At 40.8% G+C, this 11579-nt stretch overlaps 1 protein-coding gene across 1 annotated transcript in view; it reads right to left on the reverse strand.

The window, feature by feature from the left end:
- Positions 1 to 2555: 2555 nt before the first annotated feature.
- Positions 2556 to 11579, reverse strand: part of LOC103262320 (dynein heavy chain 9, axonemal-like) — a 99930-nt gene continuing 90906 nt past the window's right edge. The window contains exons 22-26 of the mRNA XM_008059934.2: positions 11389 to 11515; positions 7304 to 7456; positions 5948 to 6073; positions 3357 to 3596; positions 2556 to 3017 (exon numbers count right to left, since the gene is read on the reverse strand). Of these exons, the coding sequence (XP_008058125.2) occupies positions 2853 to 3017; positions 3357 to 3596; positions 5948 to 6073; positions 7304 to 7456; positions 11389 to 11515 (811 nt within the window). The 3' untranslated portion in view covers positions 2556 to 2852. The remainder of the gene's footprint in view (positions 3018 to 3356; positions 3597 to 5947; positions 6074 to 7303; positions 7457 to 11388; positions 11516 to 11579) is intronic.

The raw sequence follows: 11579 nt of genomic DNA on the forward strand, positions 1-11579 counted from the left end.
GAAATATCCCATGCTCATGGATCGGAAGAATCAACATTGTGAAGATGTCCATCTTACCTAAGGCAATCTACAAATTCAATGCAATACCCATTAAATTACCAACAACATTCTTTCAGACCTAGAAAAAACAACACAGGAATTCATATGGAAACACAAACTCCAAGAATAGCCAGAACAATCCTCAGCAAAAAAAACAAAGCAGGTGGTATCACAATACCAGATTCAAACTTTACTATAAAGCTACAATCATCAAAACAGCTTGGTATTGGTACAGGAACAGGCATATAGATCAATGGAACAGAATTGAGATTCCAGAAGCAAAACCTCAATTTCTCAACCAACTCATCTTCGACAAAGCCCCCACCACCTACCAATGGGGAGAGGAAACCTATTCAGTAAATGGTGCTGGGAAAACTGGCTGACCACATGCAGAAGATTGAAACAGGACCCCTATCTATCCCCATGCAAAAGGTTAACTCCAAATGGATCAGAGACCTAAATGTAAAACCTCAAACCATAAGAACCTTAGAAAAGGAAGGAAATACTCTCATGGAAATCGGAACTGGCATCCAATTCCTGTACAAAACCCGAAACCCACAGGACTTAAGAGAGAAGATAGACAAATGGGACCTTATTAAACTGACAAGCTTCTGCAAAGCCAAAGAAACCATCAAGAGAGCAGGGAGACAGCCTACAGACTGGGAAAAAGTATTTGCCAACTCTAGGTCTGACAAAGGCTTAACATCCTGGATCTACAAGGAACTGAAACGTACTGAAAAGAAGAAAACAAACAACTCCATTATAAAATGGGCAAAAGATATGAACAGACACTTCACAAAAGAAGACATCCGAGCAGCCAACAAACACATGAAGAAATGCTCAACCTCACTAATCATCAGGGAGATGCAAATCAAAACCACACTGAGATACCACCTAACTCCAGTCCAGTTGTTGAATGGCATATCAACAACTCAAAAAATAACAGCTGCTGGAGAGGGTGTGGTGAAAAGGGAACACTTCTACACTGTTGGTGAGAGTGTAAACTAGTGCAACTTCTGTGGAAAGCAGTGTGGCGATTCCTAAAAGCTCTAAAAATTGACCTTCCATATGACCCTGCAATCCCCCTACTGGGAATATACTCTGAAGAATACAAATCGCTCTATAAAAAAGATACATGCACACGTATGTTTATCACAGCGTTGTTCACAATAGCAAGAACCTGGAAACAACCATGCTGCCCATCAAAAGAGGACTGGATTAAAAAAATGTGGTGCATATACACGATGGAATACTACACAGCCATAAAAAGGAACAAAATCATGAACTTTGTAGCAACCTGGACGGAACTAGAGTCTATAATACTGAGCGACCTCTCACAGAAACAAAGATCCGAATATCACATGTTCTCACTCAAATAATGGACCTTGAACATCCAATGTAATACTATAAGAAAATGACTGACGGTACTGGGAAACTATGGGGGGGGAGGGGGATGGGATTAACAGTAGCAAATATCTGTCTGGGGATGGGAAAACACCTCTTATCAACAGGGTGCCTGAATGAAACGTAATTGTACACCTAACCCTTAACTGTATCCCACAAAACCATAATAAAAAATACTGATTAATAAAAAAAAAAAGTGACACTTGAACAGATTTCTGCACAATTTCACAGACACCCTGACAGCAACCTTACAACTCACTGAAATCCTCCTGGAATCCAACACATCCTTCAAGGTCCAAATAAGATACCCTTTCCTTCCTGAAGCTTTTCCAGTCCTTTTATTCTCACTGTGGATGAGACCCTATGTGCTCAGAGGACTTACTGATGAGTCACTTGCTGGGAAATTTGTAGCATATGACTTTTTACCACATTTTCTATTGTGGACTTGTACTTTTTCCCTTCGTGCTACTTAAATTTTTATCTACATATGTCTTATTTCCCTCATTAGAATTGGAGTTTAAGGGCAGAAGATGTTTTAGTCATCTTAGTATTCCCAATGACTAGCTCAGTGTCTGATGTGAATTTATTCATGTGTGAATTAATATGAGTGACAGGAAATATGTCTTCCTTAAAAAAAAGGGTAAGCTTTTTAATGGTGGGAACTATGTTGCTTATATCTTTGTATCCCCAGAATGAGACATATTGAATAAATGTGCCGGTTGACTGATTGATAAGAAAATAATGACAGGGAGCAATATATTTGTGGGGTACATGTGAAATTTCAATACATGCAGAGAATGTATAATGATCAAGTCAGGGTGTTTGAGGCATCTATCACTTTGAATTTTTATCATTTTCATGTGTTAGAAACACTTCAAGTCCTCTTTCCTAGATACCTTGAAATATGTATACATTGCTATTAACTACCGTGACTCTACTCCGCGGTTGAACAATAGAATTTATACCTTTCATCTAACTGCATGTTTGTCCCATTAGCTCACCTCTTTTCCCACCTACCTACATTCACCCAACATTGCTATCTTTTATCCTTACAAAAATCATGTGACGTGTGAGTGACTAACTCCATTTTACAGATGAGGAAACCAAACATCAGGTCAATTTTTCTCAAGTTCAAACAGCTAGTATGCCCTAGAGCTGTTAGAACCCAGATGTATATGACTGCCTAGTAATTCCTCAAAAAGTCACAGTTCATTGATTTGCTCTGGATTTGTGCCAGGAAAGGATCTGCCCTACATCCTTTTACTTTCATTTTAAATCTGCTGTGTTGAGTCAGGTTCTTTCCCTGCAACTCTGTGACATACAGCAAGTGAGGGTAACCTTGACCTTGGATGGCCACTGGATGGCCTGAGCTAGACAGCAGTAGGGTTGTCAGTGGTTGACACCTGTGCTCACCTGTCAGTCAAAGGTGTGATCACCAGGCGAGGTGTGTTTCCCAGGTACTCATAGGAATAAAAAAACTGGGCATCACAGATGTTGGCAAAGCAATGTTTGACCTCGTCATCCCAACGATGGCGCAGCTGAGACAGCCAGAGGAAAGCCTGGGCACTGTCTACCTAAGGAGAGAGTAGTAGAGTAGGTATGTGAATCATGGTGTTCAGTAGGTGCAGGTAGCCCCTTGGCCATAGAACATGAGGGGTCTGGATGATCTGGGTGCTGTCTGCTGCTCAAGAATGCAGCGTGCCATGATCACCACCGCATAGAAGGTGCAAGCTGCTCCTATTGCACTATTTCGCTGGAAGTTTTAAAAAATAGGAGCAACCACTATGATCCTCCCTCAGCTGTCTGGCAAGTGCTGTGCAGACCCTGGGGCCCCTGTATTTTGGCTGTATATGAACTATTCCCATGGTGTAATGGTACACAAAGAAAGATACCCCTGGATGTTTGGAACGTACCTTCTGAGCAATCATCTTGGCCACCACGTCCCGGGCATGTACATCGATGGTACATATCGTCATGATCTTCTGCCGGTCTCCCTTGGAGAGCTGGCCAATAAGCATAGTGATGAGGGTTTTGAGTTGGGTCACTTGCTTTTTGTAATAGTCCTTCATGGCGTTCTCATAGCCTTCCTCGATCCTGGCAAATGCAATGCCCACTTCTGTCGTCCACCAGATCTGAGTGCAGGTCAAGGCCACCTGTGGCACCAAGAGTTGCTCTGTAAACTGTTATCATGCCTGTTTCCTAACCAGTCTACTCACTACACAGCAAGGACTCAGGATGTGATTGTGTAGGTGACTTAAAACCCATACTTCCCTCTTCCACCAGCATCCACTAAGTGAATCATATGCTCTAAAACTTTGGAGATGAGAAGAAGTTACAACAAAAGTGGGAAAAACACTTTCTGCTCTTGAAAAATGTATCATTTGGATGAGAACAACCAAAAACTGGCTCTGGCCAATGTCAGTGGCTTCTAGAAATTACTACCCTAATCATTCAGTTTTTTATTTACCAGAGGCAGCATCTCTCTTGAGCTTAGAAGGATAATGATATGTTGCCCTAGCATCTCAGCGACATCCAGTCTTTGCTCTATTCTTCTGCAACCTCTTGTGGTTCATGTATTCTAATTTAGTGAACCACTGCTGATCATTTGTGGCTCATATTTACTGGTTCACTATGCTTTCATTGCATTTCTTATTTTTTAAAATCTGTAACCTTAAGATACCTACTTTTGAAGGCCAAAGTAAATGACACAAAAAAATCTGTGTGATCAATAAAATTGGTGTTTTTCAGAGATTAAAAATAAATAAATGGAAAAGTGATTCAGATAACCATTTCTTCTATTTGCTGAATAATTTTATATGGAGCATGCATAATTTTGATTATTCATAGTGGAGAATTTAGATCCATTGCTCATCTGTAGTATCATTTGGTTTGGGAGACACTGCTCTATTTGACATCTATTGCAATAGCAGGAGGCAACACATTTTCTCATTTCAAAATTCTGATACAGGTAAACAAGAACTCCTGAAGGGAAATACAACTTTTGTGAAATAGAGAATCTTGTTGTCGTAAATAGTGTCATTCCGTGGTTGAACCATTTTTACCTTTGAGTTTATATCCTATTAGATTTTTTCAAAGAAGTTTCTCTTGTATCGGTGGCCTTTTTGAAATGGTTTAATGGTATGTACCAAATCTAATGTCAATAAATACTTCTCCTCCTCCTCTGCGTGCTGACTCCTTTCTCTTCCTCAGAGCCAGCTTTCTCCCTACTACCCACATTCAGTCAATGCTTCCTACCTCCTCCTCACTCCTCAATCCCCTGCAATGAGGCCTCTTCCCTTCTGCTCCCTGAAATGGCCTCACCAAGTTCATCCATGAACATTCTTCATTCTCTTTATTTGCTTGGTCTTGTAAAAGTGTTTGACATTTTTGACATCTCATCTGCTATCAACAGCTTCTTTTTGGGTTGCCATGATCACCATTTCCTGATTTTCCTTCTTCCTAAAAAGACCCTTTCTCGTTGTGCTTTCCTGGTTCCTCCTTCCTGCTAGGATCTGAACAATGCTCAAGGATTTGTTCTATACTCTCATCTCAGTCTACATACTTTTCAAGGGCAATCTCATCCACTTCTTTGGCTTCAATGATGATAAAATGTCTGCAACCCTCACATAGACCAACGCTGCTACTATACCATTAACCAAGGAAAGGAAGAGTAGTATATTGCAGCCACAGACATTCTAAAAACTTCTCATAGGGTTTGGCCCTTTCTCTATTACCTTACTGAGAAATCTATAAAGAATTCAGATATATCTTAGAATCAAGCCAGACTCCCTAACATGGTTTACCCGTCAGCTGCCTTTTGATCCTTCTGGCTTTACTCTTCAGTCACATTTAGTGTCTTTCCATTCCTTAAACACACCATATTCACCCTTGCTTTTGAGCCTTTGCCTGTACTCTTTCCTGTGCTTGGTTGCTCTTTCCCTCTGCTTTCAGCTTGCTAACACGTACTTCAAATCTCAACTTATATATCATAAGTTAAGGGGGGTGTTCCTAGACCCCACTAACTAGCTGTATGCTCCCAGATTTCTCTGAACCTCCCCTATTATCCCACCAGCCATATTTGTCAGTGACTGAGTTCCACATGAAACTGAAAACTCCAGCAGGGCAGATTTCACTGTCACATGCCCGGCTGGCATCTCCTGTACTCGACTCAGAGCTAGGCACATATAAACAAGGCTGGTTCAAAGACTTGAACTATTTACATTTTCTCTCTATGATCCCCAATGAGGATAAAAATAGAATTCTCTTGATTTTCTAAGGTCATGGGTGAGTGAGGTAATGGTTGTCAACATTTCTGCTCTTTCCTGCTGACCTCTCACAGCCCTTTGGTATTCAAGCCCTTTCTGACTGTGAAGCTAACAGCAAGTCTGTTGTCTGGCAGTCTCTGAAGGCTGAAGGAGATGGTGAAGGTAGAGTGCCCAGTTGAGGACAGGCCATGGCTAGAGGATGGCGAGGTAGGGGCACTAAGGTCTGGTAAGGAGAATACCTGAGCTGGGTAGTCAAAAAGCCACTGCTCCCTTGACTTCTCTTCATAAGCGGCTACGCCTTCCATCATCTCATGCCTCACAGTAGCCTTCATGTGAGCAAGCACGTGGTTCAGCCAAGTTTCTACCTAGAAGAACAACTCTGCCTTAGATACTGGGTGCCTTAAAAACTTCAGTCAATACTATACATTTCTTCCAGTTAGCCTGAGGGAGAGAAAAAGATGGAGCCCCACATGGTATGCAAACTCCGAGTGGCTGTATAAGGCACAGGGAGACATGGTACTTGTGATCTGGGGTGATGACAAGTAAGAACTAGGCTTAATCAACAGCAGGCTGATGTGCATGTTTGGAACATGCAGGACAGAGTAGCAGGTAAAGGGGCTGGGATGAGTGAGCCACCCAGAGCTCATACAAGGGATCTAAAACTAGGTTGAGCTCAGTGCAAATAAATCAGTGGATTCCCATGACCTTGCACACACTGAGCATGGAGATGCAAACCAGGACTGAATTTCCCAACTTGATGCTTTCTGGGTCTAGAAAAAGAATTCATTTAGAATTACATCCCAGGGCCACCCTCGTAATATGACTAAGAATTTCTGATTATTTTCTTGTACTAGAATTGCTTTCTAAGATACATTTGGAACCCTGTAAGAGATCTTTTTTCTAGAGGTTATTCCTCATTAGATTAGAATCCCCAGGGACAAGGCTTTGCAGGGTCATTTAAAATAATGAACAAGGAAGGGCTTATACTTTAGTGGCAGCACTGAAGGAAGGGAAGGAAGTTTAAGAAGAGAATTATCCTATGATTCATGTTCCTTGAATTGGGCATGGGATTTGGAGGTTGTCACTCCTGGAGCTGGGGACTAGTTGGCTCTTCAAGGGGAAGGGTTTGTAGGGGAAAGGTGACTCCGAGTTGCATTTGTGCAGAGAGGGGAAATTGCAGCAAAGCAGTGGATTTCAAAGGACATTTTTTTCCCAGGGAAGGTGTCAGTGCTCCAGATTCCCTTGTGGGGTGCTCCAGGGGTTGCCATGTTGATGTCTTCTGGTGCTGCTAATCATTTAAAAATACTTTTCTCATTGACTTGGCTAGTTGTTTATGTGCATTTTATTCCCTTCTGCACAGGTCTTTGACTAAGCAAAAGATATTAATGTTGACATGTGTCCTTCTCAGAGGAAAGCAGGGCACCAGACACTGTTCTAATGTCAGTTCAAGTCAAAGGAAGCTGGCTGTCCCAAGACACAGACAGTAGCACTGGATTGAGGCCAGAAACGCTCTCCCCAAAGTTGATGCTGATCATATTTGATTGCAGACACTTGAGAAAGAAAGGTGTAGGGAGGGAAAAAGATTGTCACATTACCTGCCCACTGCAATCACAGGGCTCACTGAAGGGCACATACTCTTCTTCTTTGCTGTACATGCCAAGACTTGTCTTGGTTGGTTTCTCACTGGCATCTAGCTGGAATCGCATCTTGGCCATGTTGTCAAAAAGTTTGGAAAGGTGACGTTGAACCTATGAATGAAAACCACACCAAAGCACTGGAGAATGTGTCCAGAAAGCTTTGTATTAGTATTGCTTAGGGGCCAACCATTGTGAAGACAGAAAGGTAGACTAAACATTTGAGGGAAGTTTGTGGGCATGATAATGATGTGAGGAGAGAACAAACTAAATTGGATGGAAGTGGCCAAAGGAATATTATATAAAACTAGTGAGAGTCATGCACTAGCTACAAACTAACCAAGCCAAGTGGTTTGACTAATTAATTGCTGCTTGGACAACTATAGACAGGACCAGATTAGATAAAAATGTGCTCATCAAGTTGTAAACTTTCTTCCAAAGAAAACACTACTGGGGGTCGGGAGATAAGCAGAGAACAATCTGGCTAATATACACAAATTTGGGAGTTCAAAAGCAGTGGTGATGGTGGCTCATGGAAGATGCCACCCCACTGCTAGAGCCTCCTTAGTGCAGCAGACAAATATCAGAAGGATCTAAAGCCGAGGCAGGCATATTCACAACAAGTAGAATGCTTGGCCATGCTGGGTTGCTCCCTGGCATGACAGCTCATAACACAGAGGGATGCCCCAGCAGTAGTGCTGGGAGGGATGTTGGACAGAGCCACATTGTGGTCTTGGGGTGGAGGGTGGGGAGAATAAACAGAAAGTTGCTCTATGTTAGAGCTTCTTGAATAGTTACAAAGGGTCCTCAGGATTTCAAACCCTGAGTTTTAATGCTAAACTGAGAACAACCAGCTCTCTAGATTATGATGAGAGAAAAGTCTCAGAGCATTTAGGTAAAATGTGAGGGTACTCGAGGAGACTCACCCACTGACTTGGGATAAATACATTGATGGGATGAACCTTTCTTTATCCAAAGACAGATAGCAAATTAAAAAAAATACAATCAATACGGGACCTGAAAATATCCTGAAACTTAAAAGAAGGAGAAAACAGGATTCAAGAGGTTGAATAAGAGTATATATTAAAAAGCATTAGTAAAGTCAACTAATAATTTTGAAAAAACATCACCTTGCTTTGTTTCAATTAAATGAAAGAACATAAACTCTATAAAATATAAGATGAAAGTTGAGTTGGCAGAGAGAGAAATAAAGAAAGGAAAATAAAAGTGACACGGCACAGTTTACAGTAGTATTAGAAACAATGAAGTGCTAAATTTACATGCAAAAAATATGGTGGATAAACTTGAGAAACTATCAAAGAATACCAAGGAAGAAGACAAAAATATGATTTAAAAAAGGGAATGTCTATAGCACTGGAAAATGGAATCTCAGATTATGAAAATGTGATGAATCTGAAGGGAAAAATATCTGGATACATGGAATAGAAATAGTATTTTAAAATATAGTGGAAGAAAACTTTTCCAAGATAACAAAAGCTTTGGTTTTCAGATAGGAAAGAAACCTAGTCATGTGTCAGGGACAAATTAACAAGATAAAGCAAATATCTAAACATATACTATTTTCAAAAAATTAACTTAAATTTTAATCTCTATAGAGATGCAAATAGAAAGAAATAAGGCTATCTAAAAAGATTAAACACAAAAAAGCAGGCAGCCTAAGATGACTTCTCTGGAAACAACAAACATCAGAACAATGTCTGTAAGGAATTGAGGGGAAATTGCTGTGATGCATAAATTCTAAACATAACCACTCAATCACTCACATGTGAAATGACGGAGTGTCACAAATTTAGGAAGAACTAGGAATTATTCTATCATGCTTCATCCTTTAGGGTGGTGGGTAGAGATTTTCTCAAACCAAACGATAAGTAAATAAAAATAAATATGTGTATATGTATAAAAAGTATAAACAGCCTGGCAGTGATCTGATATCTTCTATACATATAATTAATAAAAATATAGTCACAAAATAGAATCAATACTTCGACCTCACCATTCCTGGCTACTATGGAAATGTTTTAATCTATAGGAAAAAAAGAGAGGGCTATAACTATCGGGTATAATTTCTCTTTAGTGCTTGCTTTTTATCAACAAATCAAAAAAACAATTTCATTATGTCAACCTTTGTATGGTGCCAACCTTAACCTTTATCTCTGTTGGAGAAGCTCTCATCTGTTACTGGTGGTTGCACAAAAGGGCACAGGAACATCTCCCCTGGAGGGAAACCTAGCAAAAGCTAGCAAGACCACATATGCATTTACCCTTTCAGTCAACAATCTCACTTCTAGGAATTCACCTGGAAGATAGACCTCTAGCAATACAAAGTTAAAGGTTATTCAATACCACATTATTTGGTTTTTTTCCACATTATTTGTAGTTGCAAAATATGATAAATAACCTACGGCCAAACTGTGGTATATCAATCCACAGAGTATGAGACAAAAGTTAAAAAAAAGGGGAGGGGGCAGATGTCTTTGAATTGATATGGAGTATTTTTCCAATTTCCAGAATATATGACTAAGTAGAAAAAAAGTGAAGTACAAACAAGTATATATAGCATGCTATCATTTGTGCATGAAAGAGCAAGGAGGACAGGTGCAGTGGCTCAAGTCTGTAATGCAAGTACTTTGGGTGGCTGAGGCAGGAGGAGGATTGCTTGAGCCCAAGAATTCAAGACCAGCCTGGGCAACATGGCAAGACCTCGTCTCTACAACAGATTAAAAAAGAAAAGCCGAATGTGGAAGCACATGCCTTTGGTCCCAGCTACTAGGCAGGGTAGGCTGAGGCAGAAGGTGGAGGGTGTGGTGAGACATGATCATGCCACTGCACTCCAGCCTGTGGGACAAAGTGAGACTTCAATTTGAAAAACAGAGTGGGGGGGAGGGAGGAAATAAGAATGGAAAAAAGAGAGGGGGAGGGAGGAAATAAGAATGGAAATATTTATTTGCTTATTTTTGCAAAGGTAAACCAGAAACTAGTGAAATTGGTTACCTGTGTGGGGTGGAACAGAGGTGGTGAAGACGTGGAAGAAATGGCGGGGTAGGGTTGGCACTTCTCTGAGTATATGTATCTTTTTGCATAGTTTGACTTTTGGAATTATATCAATGTTACACATATTCAAAAAAAAATCAAATCAAGAAGGATGGGAAAAACACTAACACTGAAAGCAAAATGAAATAAATAAACCCAACTATACTTCTAATGAATAACAAAATCATACAGAAGAAGAAAAAAGAACTCATTCAAGCATTTTGAGATGAAGACCCTATGGTGGATAGCAGAGGTTCTCATAATGCAGTCCCTAGACCTATAGTGTCATTGGGAAAATTCTTAGAAATCAAATTCTCTAGCTCCATCAGACACTTTGAGAGTGTGACCTAAGAACCTCTACTTTGACAAGCCTTTAAAGTGATTCTAACACACTCTGAGAACCAATGCCTGTAACTCCAAATACCAACAGTGTTTCAAATTAGTTACTTCAAATTTCAAAAAACCCTCATAATACAGTAGACTTCTCCTATTTTACAGATGAGGAAAGTGTGTTGCAAAGAAGTCATATGCCCCAAACTGTGAGTCTAATAATACCTAGAACCAGAGGCTAGAACCCCAAATTTTGGACTTCTCATATATGCTTTTGCCACTAAGCCACCTCAATATCCAGTTATGCCACTTCTATATTATCTCCTATGGAAATGTTAGCTATCACTTTGCCCACTATTGCCTGGATCTCTCTTCAGAACCAGATCAAAGGCATTCTCTGTCAAGGCCTAACCCTATCCACCTTTGCCATTCTCAAAGCTTCTCCAGTTCTCCAGTAGGGAATAGCCCGTGAGGGGCCAGAGGACACCCTGAGCAGCAATCATGTTGGGGATAAGAAAGCGTCTGATGTTGACATTGATGCTGGTGGCAACACAGGCCTGAAATACACACCCTGCTGGAGAATGGAGGCACAGGGGGAGCCTGAAATTCCCACCAGGAGCTCCTCAGTCCTTCTAGACCTTTCTGCAGGCATATCCCCAGCTTACCTGTTGCGGAGCTGTGCCATTGGAAAGAATATCTAACAGATCGGGGGAGGAGAGAAAGTAAAACCGAGGGAAGGCAAGCCTTTTGGTATCCAGGTACTCTGCCAAGGCCTTCTCGCACAGGCACAATCTGAAAACACAGAAAACAGAATTCTCCAAGTACGGATGCCTGACCCAAAGGTATACATATGACG

The sequence above is a fragment of the Carlito syrichta genome, unplaced genomic scaffold (genome assembly GCF_000164805.1).
Source record: "Carlito syrichta isolate Samal-C Ts95f unplaced genomic scaffold, Tarsius_syrichta-2.0.1 Scaffold304447, whole genome shotgun sequence".
Taxonomy (NCBI): Eukaryota; Metazoa; Chordata; class Mammalia; order Primates; family Tarsiidae; genus Carlito; species Carlito syrichta.